The 20,109-nt window shown below is 31.4% G+C and overlaps 2 protein-coding genes across 6 annotated transcripts in view; one reads left to right on the top strand and one right to left on the bottom strand.

Moving 5' to 3' along the window:
* ClpX (Caseinolytic protease chaperone subunit) overlaps positions 1-477 on the bottom strand; it is a 30,499-nt gene extending 30,022 nt beyond the window's left edge. For 4 of the 5 annotated variants that reach the window (XM_085185063.1, XM_085185062.1, XM_085185064.1 and 1 more), the window contains exon 1: positions 57-477. In XM_085185063.1, coding sequence (XP_085041189.1) covers positions 57-129 — 73 coding nt within the window. In that variant the 5' untranslated portion in view covers positions 130-477. The remainder of the gene's footprint in view (positions 1-56) is intronic. The other variant, XM_085185066.1, reaches the window with a different exon arrangement.
* Positions 478-1,108: 631 nt separating this feature from the next.
* On the top strand, positions 1,109-19,983 carry Snx27 (sorting nexin 27). The gene is made up of 8 exons (XM_085208218.1): positions 1,109-1,433; positions 9,157-9,259; positions 9,662-9,935; positions 10,536-10,633; positions 11,738-11,984; positions 12,356-12,519; positions 12,806-13,138; positions 13,572-19,983. The coding sequence occupies exons 1-8, from the start codon at positions 1,168-1,170 to the stop codon at positions 13,638-13,640; spliced, it is 1,554 nt and encodes a 517-aa protein (XP_085064344.1). The 5' UTR covers positions 1,109-1,167; the 3' UTR covers positions 13,641-19,983.
* The last annotated feature ends 126 nt before the right edge of the window (positions 19,984-20,109 follow it).

The following is a 20,109-nucleotide window of genomic DNA, read 5'->3' as shown; positions in this document are numbered from 1 at the left end:
CGACGCAAAGTTGGAAGACATCCAAGTATAAGAAAAACAAGTGATGGAACACTAACCTGGTGATAATTGTGAATTTCTCCTAACAGCTATCCTGCCAACGGACACGAGGCTTAGCCGTACACTGCTCATTGTTATTGCGTATACACTATTCACATGGGAGCGTTACAACTGGACTGAACAGGCAACGCGAACTAGAAATGCTACTTTGTAATAATCTCTATCAATTTTATTGTATTTGTTTGTCAGTGAGAGTCTGTCATGACGCAACACTAAGTCAACACCGATATATAAAAATGGTTGTTTAAAAGCTAATTTATGTAAGCGAGCACTAATATAGCACTTGAATCTTGTAATGTGGTTATTTAGTATTATTTGGTAGATATTTGAGCGGCCATACTGATGTTCACAGCTGATTTTGATGTAGTTGGAATTTTCTTATTACCACGTTGTTTCAGTACTCGTGCCATCTGTTTGTTGTTTTCGGTTTATATACGTACTGTTTTATCGACGTAGCCATTATATATAGTTTTGTGTTTTGGCGTAAGATGGCGTTAACAGAATAATTTTTGCTAGTCTATATTAAAAGATTTTGATAGTTCAAACAAATATAGATATTAGGTATTTATATATAGTTTCTAAATGGCTAGGACTTAAGAAATATGTAAATTAACTAGTTGTTTTTGCATGTGTTTAATAATTGTACAAAAAAAAATTATGTCATGTTTCTACTCTCTACCACTACGAATTTGTGTAGTTTATGTAGAGGAGTGTTATATATCATACGGCATAGATATTGCGCACTTTTATTAAATAAATACATCTATTATACATAATAATGTTCATAAATGCGCCAAAACTCATTAAGCTAACGATTAAAAAGTATTTATTTTGCCATTTCATAAAAGAGTACCATACCGTACCGCCAAAAGTAAAAAACTGAACTAGTCAATTTATTTGAATGTACAATATACATTTTACCTTTAAATAAGTAAAATATTGTTAAAAAATAATAACTGACACTAGAAATTACGAAACATTTATAAACATAATTCTATTTAATATCTGTTCCGCACACTTAAACGCCTTATTTACAGTGTTTTAAACGTCACTTGACAACCGTCAACCATCATAAAGTCCATATGACATCTGTGAACAAAATTGTCCAAAATGGCTGAGACAGAGGCCGATAATAACATTATCGTACGGTCTGATAAAAATAAGGCTACTGTCACTAACAATGGGCCCCGTCGCGTTACTATATATAAAACAGACACTGGCTTCGGTTTTAACGTCCGCGGTCAAGTTTCTGAAGGCGGGCAGTTGAGATCGATTAATGGAGAACTGTATGCTCCTCTGCAGCATGTCAGTGCTGTTCTGGAGCAAGGTGCCGCTGAACAGGCCGGTATACGCAAAGGGGACAGGATCCTTGAAGTGTAAGTAGTTTATAAATGTATATATATGTTGTAAAAACAATTTACATATTGTTTTTTAGAGCTAGTGTTTGTAGGTTTTCCCATCATTGTTTGAATTCTCGTTACATTTTAATGGGTTAGAGTTTTTAATTTCTAACTTCTTTTGTTATGAAAGTGTATTTTTTATTATAATTGCGAAGCGTGTGTTAGATATTTTGCTGTCTAAATATTTTACTAAATCTCATTTATTTAATGATTCTCGTATATTTATAATTTAATATAATACACTTCTCTATTAATATTTATAAGAAAACAATGCTACATTACTCTTATTAGACAAGTATATTGTCACAATGCTTAACTCTTACCAACTTAATTTACATAGTGAGTCATAAGAACCAGTTTTGTAATATATTTAGAAACTACAACACTTTGTTGCTTATTAAGTAAACAAGATGTGATTGTTATTTTTTATCACCTGTCACTTGTATTGATAAAGTTAATTTTGAATGGCCATTAATTGGAAAACTTGATTTACAACAAAATTGAATAAAATTCTAACTAACATAAATTCTACATCATGAATGAAGGTGTAATGCAAAACATAAAAAAATCTTATTGAAACTTTAACATAAACTTTCACCATTCTTACTAATAAATTCTTGGGTGTGTTGTATATAAAGAATAATATTTTGAAAGTGTTACTAGTGTACTAAGAATATAATATATTTTTGTATAATTTTTGAAAATAAAATAAAAATAATGACTCACACTCAAACTCTTGTTTACCATCGAAGTAGTCTGACCACACTAAAACAGCATTAATTTCATATTGAAACATATGAATTCGAGGCTTACACCAGTGTTACAGTTAATTTCATATCTTTAACTAATGCTTTAAAGACTCAAAAAAATTTTCCTTTCCACACTTGAGGAAATGTGTGAATTTGATGCCTGCTTGGGGGAATGTTTTTTTTTCATTAAGCAAGACAAAATGCAGTATTCAGTTCTCCCGCTCAATGCAATGTCCTGAATTTGTACACAATTTGAACAGGAAGTGTTTTACCATGCTTTGTACTAATTTATGGTACAAATAATTTATTATTTATCTTTGTAGCCACTTTAAAATGTTGAATATATGAGTATAATATTTTATAAATACATTAGTTTTGTATCAGTGAGGCTTCATTGTAAAGTAATCACTTGTTCATTCTAACTGTCAATATTATTCTTCTGTAATTACTATATAAATATTTTATTCAAAATTTTTATGATTTTTTACAACAACCAAAAAGAAAAGATATACACAAATAAATGTTATTGGTGTCATGTTCACTAGGCATTAACTCAGTTAGACTATGGTGCAAGAAATGATTTGATTTGAGTTTAATTACTTTGTATTAAGTTACTTCACTTCCCTCTTAAACTAAAAACATTGAGGAGAAAAGGAGGTTCCTTTTCTTACAGAAGTTGGTTAAAAACTAAGAAACATATTAGAACATATTAGAAACTAACACTTATATTGGTAGACTCACATGTTACTCTGTTTTAAACAGAGTTTATTATTTAAAATGTGTAAATTCACGAAAGTCAAAGATCTTATTAACTACGAAAAATTCCACCCAGGATTATTAATTATTTTCATTTCTTCTTTTTGGTAAAACAACCAAGTGGAACGACTTTCGACTTCGACTACCCAAAAATAAACTTGACGAAGTGGCCATAAACTAATATATGAAAATTAACTTAACTTAATTAACTTGGCTTGACTCTTTATCCTTAGCGGGGAAGTCAGAGAGAACGGAGCGCCAAACGCTACATTCTCTACATACCTTTTTCGCCCTGTCCACTGACATCAACCTCTTCATATATGTCCTCGGGGGGTCCTCATGCTTTTTACGTGACATTTCTCCAGTATCTTTGATATTGTGTTTTCGAATGAAAATTCATATAGTATTTGGACAAAACAGAGCAACTTCTCGATTCCCCGCTACGAGTCTCTTACCACTGGGTTCTACCCTGCGGTAGACAGAAAAAAACCCAGCAGTAAGACACTCGTCGCTCACTTCTGAAATTTCGAGCCATTGTACACGAGCATGTGCATTGAATGTTCCTACAAAGTGTTCTTCTGAGAGAGAATCTAACCCACACCCGAAGAGTTTAAAGCCAGTTACGCTCTCCCACTGCTCTACCTACCTACGGCTACCAATGCAACTTAACATAAAATACTTATAAAATATTAGTTTTATTTGTACTTTAAATTGGTCTACACTCGCAACTAGTTTGAGACGTTGCGTGCTAAGCAGTAAGTAGTATGCCCCAAATGCGGCCATAAACAATCTGTATATTAAATAACCAACCCGCCCCTGTATCCTCTTGTTCAAAAAATCAAAAAAATGTATAGCTAATGGTTCTGCAATATATATGTTAAATATATAGCTAATAACACTATAATACTGTTATGGCTTCGATCTCCTCTCAGGGAATTTATTATTTACATTTGGTGGCTCTAGTAACAATACAATAATATTTAGGACAACTAAGTGTTTTAACATTAGGTGGTAAGTATCACCTGCGTTTTTTAGTTATGTATAGCGTTGAACTAAAAAAAATATGTAAATATGCACTTCTTATTAGAAATTGTTAACTGTATTTAACACATATCAAAATTAAATTGAAGAACTACAAGCAGTAGTTCAATTATATCTATATATATAAAGAAGAATCGAAAGGTCACTCACTCATCACGAAATCTCAGAAACTACATGTGCTAGGAATCTCAAATTTTGCATAGGAGTTATTTATAGGACGTAGGTGCTCGCTAAGACGGGAATTTGCAATATTCGATTTCTAAGGGGTAGTTTTTGGGGTCAAAAGTTTGTATGAAACTTCGTTACTACAAATGCTATTAGTCTCAAATTTTGCATAGACGTCACTAGGACGTAGTCATGGAGACAGAAATTAATAATTACATAGTTCACGCGGGTGAAACCGCGAGCGGGCCGCTAGTATTTAATATAATTAGAATTACACTCGTCCACACACAATTGATTTATTAATTTATTTATATAATATAATTAGAATAACTAACTGAAAACTTAATTATATTTGTAGATTAAAACTACAGTAGCTTAGCCGTAAAGTCTATTTATATGTTTAAAATACCACATAATATGGCTTCTTTACATATTTATTGTTTTATAGAAACAAATCGAATCGGTTTGGATTATTAGAGTACCGACTGTGTACTTTAAATCGATAGCTTTATAAGTTTATATTAAAGAAAACTATTAATAAACTTATTTAAAATTTAAAACTAGCTTTTATTTGCGGTTTTTAACTAAAAGATTTGTATGACATAGACATATTCTAAGGGCGGGAGGTAACTTTGATCGCAAGTTTTGGTAGGTATAGTTTAAATAGCAAAAAACGCGTATTTCGACACTATAAAGAAATTCAAAATTTATAGGGTGCTCCTGGTTAACCTACAATTATGAAATTTGGCATCTAGCATCTACAGGTAGTACTAGCATTAGTGGCTATTATCGTCCATAATAGTGCTATTAAAACATTATCTCTTTAAACCATTAAACAGCTGACAGGATGTTGAGGCAGATTAACCCACTGCACTTGTTTGAACAATGTAATTGTTACCAAAGTATATACAAATATAATATTATACGTACGTAATGTTATCTATTACGTTGTCTGCTTTAAAATAGATATTTGGTTCTTTAATCTTACAGTGTTGTTCCAAACTTAGGAAAGAAAAATGCTTTTGTAAAAAACTCTTAAATATGAACGTAGCACGATCTGAACCCGTGCACTACGTCTATAACTATGCCATACGTTCATGTCAAGCTTCATAGACATTTTTATGCGCCTGTTACAACTTATTCATGTTATTAATTCCAAGAGAGTATATGATTGTATTACTTATTTAATATATTGATATGAGTCAGAATTCGGTGGAAAGTGGAGAACGGAGTGTTCGAACTTTTAATATTTAAGCTTTGAACGTTACGTTACGTCAAAGAAACATTTGTAATTTACGCGTAAAATTTACGATGTCATTTCAAAGGCTAATTAATAAAATCAGCTGTATACTATTAAAATAAATTAATTGTAAATAAACTGTCTAGCTTCATTATTCATACTCCAGTAACCTACTTGACTTGACTCTTATCTCGCAAGAAATTGTGTTTTCTCAATGCTGTTGTTATATTCGATCCTGTTACATTTAAATGTAAAATATTGTTAACAATTTGTTTGTTTAAACGCGCTAATCTGAGAAACTATTGGCTCGAATGGAATAATAATGTTTGTATTAGATAGTTTGTTTATTGTGGAATGGTATATTTTATTTGTGTCGATGTAACCCACTGTACCTGCTGTCTGTCAGAGTGTAAGAGTTACCTCGGGTAATTGGAATTTAAGTTGTGTCATGTGTCATAACTAAATTTCATTTCGGTCACATTGGATGACACATGGTCACAGACTGTTGCTTTAACAGTTAAAAACTACTACAGGTTAACAGGTTATATGGAACAGTGAAAAATGCGTAAATTTATTTTTTAACCACCTGTGAAATACCATGGATTGCGATAGTGCCAGAGGAAAGAAATGAAAATATGTATTAAGAAATAATATTTAATTCCCCCGAGCGGAGACCGAACCCAGAACCGTCGCGTTACAGTGACCCTTGTGCCCTTGGTCCGCGACGGCCTCACATCACGACAGTATCGGTAGATGAACACAATTATCATTTATTGGCAATAAAAAATGAATGGACTAATTTATCAATTGTTAACTTCTCACGGCCTCACATGATTCTGTGTAGAGATGACAAAAAAGGCGCGTAAATCCTTAACGTCCTATGTAAGAACAGTCACACAAACACATACAAAAACTAACTGCTCATTTACCTGGAGGTCGGTGTATAATCACCACATTACATAATGATGCTTTCAATGACATTAGTTTTGTATAATCATTTTGATTGTAGACGCCATTTATGTTCATTGGGACTTAAATATTTTTTTGCTTCGCACAGATTAGATATAAAGAATTTTCCAGTTTCACGCTATATCACGCACATAGCAGGATAGGCCGAGGGAACCTGGAAACCTATACCCGATCAGATATATACAGATATTTCCGAATCAGAACCTATACTTCCGTTCTCATTAAGACATTTCTGTTCTCCACTTACCACCGAATTCCGGAATTCATCGCCTCACTTTGCCTCATGACCAGATCGAAGGAATGAAAATATGAAACATTTTATTGCCTCGACTGGGAATCGAAACCACAACCTGTCACATGCTTGTGCCCCTGCACCACGACTGGCCTCAAAGCAACACGTAATAATTCGATATTTTGTGGATAATGGAGGATAGACTGACCTAACATTACATTTTCTCTACCTAGATAATGTCGGACATGCAAAAGACTTAAAAAAAAGAAATTTCATAAAAATAAGGCTTATAAAAGTGGTTTTAGTCTCGAATAATCACTTGTTTGTTTATAACATACTTCTTTGTTGTCGATGATGAAAGGTACGAAATATTTGTATTACGTGCTTTAAATAGTTCCAAGGTAAAATCAACATATTTGATTGATAAAGAAACTACAAAAGACCAGATTTTTTGCAGACATGATATTTTTAGATCAAAAAAACTAATTTTCTATTCGTAAACTTTGAGAAATCTAACTTTATCTTATTAAAATTTAAAATATGCATATGATAAAATATTCGTATATTAACATAATGTGTATATAAGAATAAATAATCATATGCATAAGTATATTGTATGTGTATTTGATTTTAGTATTTATTTGAGTCGGGTCATTTTATAATAGTAATATTCGTTCGCCACTTTATTTGGATGTAAGAATCCTCTTATATAATAGATCAAAAGACAGAAAAATATTGAGGCCGGCGAGGCGCAGTGGCGCAAGCGTGTGACAGAAACGCGATGGTTATGGGTTCGATTGGATCCCACACGGGGAAATGAATTATAATTTATTAATATTTTCATTTTATGGTAACAAAACGCGAGTTCCACCACTTAACAGTCAATGCCACTTCCAGCGGAGAATGGGGAACGAAGTGTCTAAACACTAAGTTCCCTTTGCATACCCTGCTGTAGTCAACGTGAAGCTAAAAAAAGAACTAAGAAGTGATAATCAAACTAATTTTAATATTTTTGTCTAAAACTGTTCCGAATCCACTGACGTTATCAACAATACGCCTAAATAGGCCAACGTCGCAGTAACATCATATAATCACTATTTAATTAATACATTGCTAATGAACTAATTATTTTCATTGCTCCTCCATTATTAGTGTTAATAGTGTCTGTCTGTTCATACTGTGATTAAGTCTTAGTATAATATAGAATTTTAATTTAAAAGTTATTAGTTGACGGACTAAAACTGAAAAATTACTTAAATATTATAGAATAGTTTAATATTCAAAACTTCTGAAATAGTGTAGTTCGCTAAAGTGTCCATATGTCTAATGGATTTGTAATGGCCTGTGATTTTGATGTTATTTAAAAGTGATTCTATTTGAATTAGAAAAAATATATTTTTTCATATTATTACCAAATTTTGTGACTTCTCCGAAGTGCGTAGCAGTAGTCGATGTGTTGATTGCTGTAGTATAAGATGTCGGTGCGCAGAGAAGTGATAGGGACGTTTCGTTATTGTTATTATTATTGTGCCAGCACTGGATTTGAGATATACGATGTGGAGACGGAATCGAAGTCCATGAGGTACATTTATTAGGCAGGTTTTGGTTATTACAATGCTAGATACTAATTTTGTAACTAATCGTAGCTGCGTGCTCCACTCTATCTAGCCATTTAGATTTTTTATTTAATCAATTTCCTTATTATTGAGATTTCTTGTCAACTTCACGCTGTCTCGTTTCCGCATGTAGCAGGATAGAAAGATGGAGCCTAGTGCTAAAACTCTCCTCTCCACACTTTCCGCCGAATTCTGGAGGCATAGAGTGTTAGGTGGCCGAACTCGATGACATGCTTTGCTTTGACACCAGGGTAAAGGAATGAAAATATTAAATTTCGGGTGGGAATCGAACGCACAACCTTTTGTGTTTACAATCACACGCTTGTGGCGCTACGACGCTGATTATTGAGTTTGAAATTTTATTACTAAATAACTCATACATATATTTACACACGCACTCACGCAAGAGGCACGAGGCCCGTTAATAATATTTTCTTGAACGTATTTTCAATAAATTATAAATATTAAAAAGAAATTTGACACACACGTCACACACACACGTCGTGTACCCAGGCTCAGCCGCTGAACAACGATCTTCAATTATTCGACTTCAATTATTAAAAATATATAAGTTAGACACACACACATAGATTCATCTTTCTTTGCTTTTCGCCTATTGACTAAACAGAATCATATTAAAGAAAGGATCCGCTACATTTCTTGCGTTGGTTCTGTTCTGTTCTTTCTATTATGGCGTTCTGAGCGTGCCAGTTGAGCACAAAATCACTTCGCCAGTGTCACGTTGAATGGAGCACTCACGAAAGAGGTTGTACGGTAAAAAAAAGTTATAATTCTTGCGTTGGTACTCCTCAGTTCTGAGACACTTTAGTGCACTGATTATTTGACTTTAAAAGTATGAAATATGTAACTTGTTATTTTGATTAAAATGATTTGGCTTTGACTTTATTCACTTGTAAATATTTATTTTCAGTAATGGGGTGAACGTGGAAGGAGCTACCCACAAACAAGTGGTGGACTTGATCAAATCTGGGGGCGATTGTCTGACGCTGACTGTTATTTCTGTCACACCCAAAGTATGCGTAGTTTCAGTTGAACTTTTGAGTTCTTTTTATTTCTATTGAAACCAATATCTCTAATTTGTAATATCAGTACCTACTAATGCCTATTGCATTCAACAAATAATAAGTTAAATATTTTTTTTAAATAAAATTAAAAACACAGGAATCATCTTCACGCTGTATCCCGCACACAGTAGGGGAGGCAGAGGGAACCTAGTATTAAAACACTCCGTTCCCTCTTTCCCTTGAATTCTGGAGGCATTGCGTGTTGAGGCGGATTTTGGATTGTTAAAAAATATTTTTTGTTCGTGCGGTTTTATTACAACAATATCTCATTCACACAAACAAATTTTGCCCATCAATATCCTAACATACAACTATTCCAACTTTCCAAATAGAAATTCTCCAAAATTTTAGGAGGCAGAACGTCTCGAACCCTGCGACGACGGTTCAGCACCCGTAGGCGTTATAGGCGGAGCTGCCAATTCCAGGGCAACAGTTTACCAACGCTATGACTATACAGACAAGAGGTCCCTACCGGTTTCCATACCGGATTATAGAGTGGTCATGGAGAGGAACACGGGAAGGTCCTATGTGGCTTTCAACGTGCATATGGCTGGACGGCATCTTTGCAGCAGGAGGTATAGGGAATTTGCTGCCCTACACCAGGTTTTGAGGAAGGAGTTTCTTGGTATGTTTGTGTTTTTTAACATTGTTAGAGTCTTAGGAATGGAGAATGTTAGGACGTTCCCCCTACGTTTAAATTTTTATACGTTTCGAAGGAATATTGTTGTCTTTTTTATGAGTTTAGAATATTTTTTTTAATTTTGATGTGTTTAAATATAAAGATTGTAATTACTTACGAACTTCAGAACGAACAAAAACAATTACTGCACTCATAACGGGAAGTTTATGAAATATACATTTTTTATTGTTGTTTTCTGTATTAAACTTTCTTTGTTGCTCTTTTTTTAATTCTCTTTATATTCTGCACATAACAGGGTACGCAGAGGGAAATGTAGAGTTAAGACACTCATTCCCATTAACACATTTCCGTTCCCCACTTTCCGCCTTATTCTGTAGTCATTGCGTATTCACTAGTGGTACTCAATGCCGCGCTTTGATTCGATAGCAGAGCGAGGATAATAAAATATTAGATATATCCTTTCCTCGAGTGGGAATCGAACCCATCTAATCTATCATATTTACAGTCTGACCATTGTGTCCCTGCGCTTACATTAATTTCCTTTATATAATATTAACTTGGATTAGATATATATTTTTGTTACAGGATTTAATTTCCCGAAACTACCTGGCAAATGGCCATTCACTTTGAGCGAGCAACAGTTAGACGCGAGAAGGCGAGGCTTAGAGCAATACTTGGAAAAGGTATTTTTTTTTTACTTTTTTTTTCATCTTCATGATGTATCTCGCACATAGCAGGGTAGGCACAGGGAACCTGGTGTTCGATGATGATCCGGCATTGTTCCTCTCGCCTCTCAGCCGGCTCGCAACGTAGCCGTACCATTCTGTCATCTGCGCGACGACTAATCTCAAAAAATATTTCTTATTTATAAATTGTCCTTATTAAGTTTAGTTTTAGTCACTTGCTTAACTTTTGTTAAATGGAGTAAACAAAGAGAACCTAGTGTTAATACACTCCGTTTTGCATGCCCTACGACTTTAAGAATAAATCTTTTTAAATTGTAACGTTCACCTTGTTAGTACAGAACACTATAAATATAACAATTTCACTGAGCGGGAATCGAACTCACAGATATTGCATGTGCACAATCGTCAGTCATACGATTCCCAATTGTGTCTTGAAAGAATTTAAATAAATAAATATTCAAAAAGCGTAAGAGCTAAATTATTATAAAATATGTTATCTGTATTTGTACTTTGAAATCAAACTTGACCGACATCAATAAAACTGATTTATATTTCAATGGAACTAAATTATATTAAATCGATCTATTCACGATCTATCAATAGAAAAAAAACATTACGATGTTCTTGTACAATGTCACTGTTTTTTTGTTGTCTTCACGCTTTTTTTCCGCAAGGTATAGTAGGAGAGATGACAGATATTAAGACACTCCGTTCTATGTTTATAGACCGTTTAGAGATAATATATGATTGGTGAACGGTAATTTCAATTTTTCGCTCTGATATGAAGATAAACATCGGGATTGAGTTTCGCCACTCAATATATCGAAAATTAGTCGGAAAACTGGAGAGGGGTGTATTTCCTATTTATATGTATTTTGCTATCGGGATACAACGTGACATAAAAAAAATAATTAAATTATTTTAAAAAAAATCTAATGAAATCAGTTTCACGCTATATCCCGCACACAGCAGAGTAGACAGAGGGAACCTTGTGTTAAGTTTCCGTTCCGTTCCGTTTCCCACTTTCTACCGAATTCTGGAGGAATTTTGGCAGGATACTTCGTGAAGCTGTTTGTATATATATTATTAACTATATTCCAGGTATGCGCAGTTCGCGTTATAGCCGAATCTGATGCAGTACAGGAATTTCTAACAGATTCAGACGATTCATCGAACCCATCTCCCGTCGACCTGAAGGTCCTCCTGCCCGACAAGGAGGTGGTAACAGTGTCGGTGCTCAAGTCGACCAACGCCGACGACGTGTATAAAGCTGTCTGCGAGAAGATAGGATTGGCCAAAACTGTTCAAAAATATTTCTATTTGTTTGAAATTGTTGAGTATAATTTTGGTAAGTTTTTTTGTTTGTTTCAGTTTTTTCCAGTTTCACGTTATATTCCGTATGTTTGCCTCGACACCAGAGCAAAGAAATAAAATTATTAAATATTTTATTTTTTTTTAGTGGGAATCCAACCCACATTTTTTTTTTTTTTTTCATTTATTTATGTACCACACAAGATAGAAAGTACAGAAAACTTATAACAACAGGTAAAAACGTGTACAAAGGATAACTTATCTCTAATAGAGATTTGTATTATAATGTTTTGGATTGATTTATACAATTACATATACAGAACTCTTTTCTTGAACTACATACTAAGTGTTTTACTTCTACGAATTTGAACCAGCAATTATAAACTAATATTAAAAAAACAATTTCAGAACGTAAATTGCAACCTAACGAGTGTCCGCACTCCCTCTACATACAGAACTATTCGACCGCCTCCAGCAGTTGTCTGTCCATAAGAAAATGGCTTTTTAACCCCGAAATTGAGATTTCTGTGGTTAATGAGGATGAGAAGGCCGCAGCTTTTATATTTTGGCAGGTAAGAAAAAGATATAATTAGAAAATGTGTAAAATAGATGAAAATAAAACGTGAGTAGGTGAAAGAGATGGATGTAGAAAATGCGTAGGTGAGTAAATGGATTTAGAAAGTGAAACTTAATATACGAACAAAGATGCACGTAATTGCAGTAAGGTCGACGTTTTGTGCCCACCCTGAAGTAAGCTTTAGATAGCTTCTCCAATCGATTTTAGGATTTTTCTTATGTTTGATTATTTTGTTATTGTTATATATAATTCCTAATAATCTTATTTTTCTATTCTTTCAGGCAGTAGAAGATGTAAACAGAGGCATTTGCACAGCCGGCCCTCGTCTGTACCAGCTGAAAGCACTACAAGATGTCCGCCGCGCTCAGGACTATCTCAACCTCGCGCGCACCCTCCCGGGTTACGGCGACATCGCCTTCCCCCCCTCATTTGAACCTGCAACACCCCCACCGGCGCTACTGGCACTGGGTAATAAAGGCTTAACGCTAAAAGGGGGTTTGATCGTATGGGAGAATATTTGTGAATATCAAGCTGATCACGAAGCGGCAGGAGTCAGGATATTGTATAGACGTAGTGGATGCGATAAGAGAGCGATCACTCTGTATACGCCTTATGTGAGTGCTTTTATTATTTATTTTTAGTGAAATGCGACAGTTGTGGGTTCGATGTCCATTGAGAAGAGAGAATTATTTTTGTTTTCCTCACTCTGGCTACTTTAAGCACTGTGTTGAGTCTCGTCACTTGACATAAAATCTCTTGAATTTTCATCCATTTCATTCATTCATTTTCATCAATTTCATTCATTTCATTCATTCATTCATTTTCAATTCGTCCCTGGTTCTGCCTGCCCTACTATGCACAGGATACAACATGAAGCAGGCAGAACTTAAAGCCGCACTTTTACCATGACTTGACAAAATAATTATAATAATTCATTTAACTAATAATCATTGGAATCGTATTTATAATTATCGCATATTTATAGTTAAATTAGGCCTCATATTTTAATATAATAACTAATTTTCCATTAAAAAATATCTTTTGCAGTACCAATTTCTATGCAACTGTATGGATAGAATAGCGGAGGAGACGACGTGGCTCGAAACCGGGGAATAAAACTAGTTTAATATATGAATAAGATATAAATATATTACGCCATTAGCCACCATCTTGACAGGTATTCGTTTATTTTTTAATATTTTGAAAGTTTTATTTAAAAATATCTTAGAAAATTTATAATAAATTCAACGTAGCGAGATTTGAACGAACACCTCGTGTTTACTCTCCAAGCGATTTAATACTGAGCCTATAAATAAATTGTATAAAAACAAGGATATAAGATATTGTTTGATGAGAACGTATGGGTTAGTGATCTTGGCCCTTGGAAATAAAAACAAGAGGTGTGCTTTTAAATTTTACATGTTTACTAAAATGTTTTTAGTTTTTTTATGTTTATATGTATAATCTGTGGTAATTGTGATGAAAAAGGTATGTCAAAAGTATTTTTTTAAAATGTGTAATTGAGTGGTTGTATGGCATACACGAATGAATTAAAAATTATATTTGTTTTTTTAGAAAAAAAAAATGTTTTATATAATATATTAATCTTTGAAATAATAAAAAATGCTTTTCAAAATGGCGATATTATCCTATCTAGTTAAATATATTTAAGTATAATTATTATCATTATTGATGTGATTGTTTTTTAAGCGGTTAATTATTTAACATTATTGGATATTTTTAGTCTGTGGTTTGGTGTTGCCATGTCGAAACTGCTAAACTGTGATAAGTTCGATTTATCTCATTTTACGAGCCATTCATTTCAAAAATATTTGAAATATTAATTAAATTTATTGTTTTTATATGTAAGATACATATATTATAAAAAAGATTTAGGAAAACAACAACAAATATTCTAAATGTACATGATATATATACCGATTTTTCTTAATCACGAATATCTATGGCTCTTAACATTAACATTAGATTGTGTACTTACATCTTTTATATGATACATTACAAATAATATAATTAATTAGTAAAATATTTAATCGATTTTTATAATGTTTTTCGCGTTAGGTTACTTAGCGATTGTAAGATATCGATTTTGTTTCTACCTTTTACATGTTTATCTTTAAAGTTATTAATATTCACAATTGTATGTGTAAGTTGGAGTAATACGTGCTTATCATGTAGATAGTAGGTTCCAATCTATTAACATTAATAATATAACTAAAATACTTAGAAATATAAAAAAATAAAGTAATTTTAAGAGATACAGTTTGACTCTCTCTCGCAAAAGTATAAAATATATTATATAGTTTATGACTTCATAAAACACTTAATTCTAGATTATACAAATTATTATTATTTTTTTTTATCTTATTTATAAATAATGCCGACTTTACATAATTATAAAAATATATATTGATTATATAATGGCTACGTTTTTGATAATACTTTTTATTGCTACACAATAATCATGTTTCAAGAATATTCTTATGTAATCGATGTCTGTGAATCTATTATTTTCTTATAAATTAAAATTTTGAATTTTATTTTAAAACTTATTTATAATTTTAAACGTTTTCATTTTTTCTTTCATATTTTTGTTGTAAAAATAAATATTGAAATTCCTCTTTACATACAAAAGATCCAGTGGAAAGATACACTATGATTAATAGCCGATTTATGTTCCATTAAGTTATAAGATAAATGATGTATAATATAAGGAATTCATAATAATATATGGTTATACTTATACTAACAAAAAATATTACACTATTTTCAAAATTATTACCATTTTTATTTGAAACGTATGATATATATAAAGAAAATATTGTTTGCCTATACTACCTGTTAAAAAAATGTGAGCATTTAATTTATTATTTGGGCAATTTATTTAAACAGCCACTGAAGTTTAATTTAAAGTATCAATTGTACTTTTTTCTTATTTCATTGCTGTATAGTTTTGTAGACAAAAAAATAATTGAATTTAAGAAATCTTTTTTTTGTGTAATTTGTTGAATTAGATTCAAGAGAACAGTTTAATCTTTTTCTTTCATAAATCATATTTTTATATAATATAAAAAAAATAGCATCCATATTGGTTTTTATTAATTAGAACTACATATAAAAGATGGTTTACGATTGTTAATGTTACTTGAGCATTATGTGCTGATTTTTAGACAATTTTAAATGATTTTTCAAAAAAATTATATCCTTTTCCGTATGTATCCATAGCTAAAAAATACATAGTTTTGTTTTTTTCTGTAAATATAAAATATAATTTATCATATATGTGTTGAAAATAATACATATATTACAACTGTATCACACTTTAAAATATTTATCCTTTGCTCGTAAAAATATCTTATATGTAAAAGTACTGTAGTTTTAAAAGTATATTTAAATTATCCATAGAGATTTATATAAAAGTAGCTCTCTTATAATTATAAATAGATTTGTTTGCGTTAATATATTTTACTGGACCATAGGTAAATTACACTAGAAAAAAGAAATTTTTTCGAAAATTTTTTTAATACTTAATGGAAAACATACTTTTTTTTAAAGATTTTTAAACACTTAATATTTTAAGAAATCACGACCAATTAAATGTGCTACAGTTTTTTTTATTATATGTGTCATAAAATATTTAAGCTTATATAAAAACATCATTGTAGCCATGACTTTTATAATCGTCAATTATATTATTGAATCTACAATTAATACCCAAATTGACTTTTTTATGTGAAATGGGTGAATAGTTTTATTGTCTTATTTTGTATACTTGCAACAATTTAAGTTCTGTTAGGGTTACTAGCTAAGAAATATTATATAAAAAATGTGGGAATATGTCACAATGTTATTATAATTATTATTATATTGTAGAGAAATTTAATGTAGTGATTTCATCGTATTTAACATTTTTAAAATGTTAATTCACACTGACTATAGAAAAATATTTTTAGAAAACGTAGTGGGATATGAACTCGCGACTCTTGTTTTAACGTTTATAGCAATATTCAATAAGTCGTAACAAGTGTATAAGAATTCCAGCGTAGCTTGATGAGAACGTATGGCTTAGTGGTCAGAGCTCTTGGACGATACACAAAAGGCGCAAGTACGATTCTCGCTAGGTTAAAAATTTTGTACGTTTCCTGATATATTATTCTATCCTTAGCAATATCCTATTTATTAAAACTTGCAAGCATAAAAGTTGGACCCCTTTTTTAATTTGCTAATTTGCACAGACTATGAAAAGCTAATAATGAATGTGATAGAGTATATTCTATAAACACTATTAATTTTATTTATTAGAATGTATATGTATTATGGTGCCATATTGCATCCGTTTGTTTGCTTATTTTAAAAATCACGTACAAATATATATAAACAAATATTATAGAAAATATATTTAAAAAATTAAATCAGCTTCACGTTATATCCTGCCCACAGCAGGGTAGTCGAAGGGAACCTAGTGTTAAGAGACTGTTCTCCATTTTCCGCCCGATTCTGGAGCGTGTTGCGTGTTGAGAGGCGGAACTCAACGCCCTTTGCCTAGACACTAGAGCAAAGAAATGGAAATATAAATTTAAATTAATATTTATTTTTTTCGAGTGGAAATCAAACCCACAACCATATGGTTTACAGTCACGTGTGCCCGTGCGCCACGATTGAAAAGATATTTAGAAAGTATTAAAACAAAAATTGTATTTTTTAGCATCAGTATATATCATATATATTACATATGTAAATTATCTCTTTAATTCCTACTCCTAGTCTTTATATATATATTTTATTTCACTATGTAAAGAAATATTTGTTATTTGTATGTACGTTTAACAATACGTATATACAGCCAAAATATCTATTTCATAAAATGGTTTCGCTTCTACAGTATTTATCATTTCTAACACATAGATTTATATATTATGGTCCTCGAGTTGTGACCCCCTGAATTTAGCTGTAGATGACAAGCGCATATTTTCCTCTCGAGTGAACAATGGTTGAAATTTCAGTAAGCATAACTTCAGGGCTGCCACGACGCGTCGATCGTACTACACATATAGATTATTATATAAAAACGTTGTTAGTAGACTATAAGCTAATTTTTATCTCATGACGTCACTTATGTGTACTTAGTTTTATGTTGTACGTTTTAGGTTCGACGGCTGATAGAGGTAAATTTAGTTTTTAGTATAGTGTTGCCATTATTTGGATATTTGATATTTCTTTCTTTTGTAGGGATTTCGACGTGTAGTATGATATTTGATCAATCCTGGAGTAGCCCTTAAAAAAAAGACCTGAATTTATAAACCGCTCTCAACTCTGAGATGTTAAATACAGGCCTTAGAAATTAGTAGATGTTTGTAGTAATAAATATTGATCCTTGTGTTACTTTTTGTTTGACTCATTGTGTCTGTCAATTTCTGTGTTATATTACTAAGTCCTTTTATTTTTGTATCTCTTTGTTTTTATGAAAGTAATATAAAAATAAATATTCTACAATATTATAGAATATTACGAAACTATATCAGCCGTTGAACCCACAACATACTTGTATATGTTATTTCGACATTTTAGAAATGTTTATAATTTGCTTAATACAATGTCATTAAAAATATATACACATATATGAAATATTCTATACAAATATATTATATCTGAAAGCTTGTTATATATTGTGTCGTCTTAAACAGTTGTTATATTACTGTTCAAATAAGTTAAACCAAGATGGCGGTGGTAAGTTATAGTTCGCGCCATATTGATTTGAAAAAATACGTTTGACACTTGTCATTTCTGTTAATACTGAAATGACAAGTTACGTGACGTTTTTTTAAATCTAATTTGATAAAAATTATATATCGCTTATTATTTATTATGCCTGCCTCTATGTGACTGTCAACACGACGGTCGTAGGCTTAATTACGACTCCGTCAAAGCAATTATTTTAAGTTTTTACCTTGTCTCGATATTATTGTGGTGCGTGGAAGTGTTTTAACAGGTTCTACCGCGTAAAGCTAAAAACCTCTTTGTTTAACTTATTTAAATATAATAAGTGCAATATGTCGCCTCGAAGGACGGTTTTTTGTTTGCTTAGACTGTTTCTGATGTTTGTATGAAATTCTAGTGTCATTTCTTTTATTTTGTAGTGAAATTATTATTAATGTAAATATATCTCATATATTAGACATTTTAGACTTTACTTTCATCTCTTAAATAAATGTATGTAAAACAATTTAATGAATGGACTGTAATATTTTTAGTTTGTTTTACTTTTTGGTTTTTTTACCTCTGAAATGTCGTATTTGATAAATAAATATATTTAAAAATAGAAAAGCATACTGGAATTACATACATAAAGTCGAACATATAAAATATATAATCGTTATAAGACAATTGAATAGTATTTTTATTATGTCACATTGCGTGTATCCGAATGTATGGAAAATGCAGGAAACAATATAACCTCTTAATCCTTAAAAAATACAGTGACTGACGTTTCTTAAATTATTAATTTATAATTTAAATCCTTGTAGGTACTAATTAACATTATTATTTAAATATATTAGAATATCTATTGATGTTTTCTTTGGTCATTTAGCTTGTTTGTGATTATACATTTATACTTGGCTTGGACAATGGTTAACGAAAATTATTCCTCTTCCGTAATCGAGTAATTTTTTTAATTATAATATACTAGACTAGCGACACAAACGCGGTTTCGCTCGCTTGAACTTATTTTTATAACCTAGCAAAGTTATTCAAAATCTTTACATAAATTGTAGCCTATGTGTTAGTCTGATGTATAACTTACGTTATACATCAGACTAACACATTTACAGTTTCATCTAGATCCGTTTAGTAGTTTTTTGCGTGAAAATGGAATAAACATAGATCCTCACTAATTTTCACATTATAAATAATAAAATATATTTCGATTAAGCGGTTACATTGTTTTATCTTTGTTTTCAATGATAGAGATGGCTACACTATCGTAACGTTATCTAATGAAGCTTCTTAATATCGATTTAAAGTTCCGAATTAATTCTAAATATCACTATTGATTAATGTACATGTGTAAGTTTTATCTGTGGGATTCATTAGGCAATGTATGTGATTATATATTGGGATGGAATATCGATTTTTATTATAGTTATGAAATAGTCGATTTCATATGAAAATTCTAATGTGAATGTTTTTTTAATCGTATTCATATTTTTTAAGTCAATTTAGGGAAAATCATAAACTTTTCTCATAACTAATCTAGCTTCAATTTTTTTCATATGTAATAGTTTTTTGTTTTATTTAATTTGGTTTCGTTATTCTCATCCCAATATAAAAAAAATGTGTAATAACATTCCAGTCTCACTTAGTGTTAGGGTAAAGGTCGGACGTCGTGTACCTATCAGTATATAATATAGATTTCACTTAAATATATTAACTGTATTACATATTGTATTTGTTTTATTTCTCCTTATTACATATGCTGATGATACATCGTGATGATGATGCATCGTGGCGCAGTGGCATAGCGTTTGACTGTAAGCGTGACTGTATTCTGTGAGAAATTTAAAATATT

Source organism: Heliconius melpomene, chromosome 4 (assembly GCF_056956725.1).
Source record: "Heliconius melpomene rosina isolate 202511_hmr_F chromosome 4, ASM5695672v1, whole genome shotgun sequence".
NCBI lineage: Eukaryota > Metazoa > Arthropoda > Insecta > Lepidoptera > Nymphalidae > Heliconius > Heliconius melpomene.
This window is presented reverse-complemented; position numbering and strand designations above follow the sequence as displayed.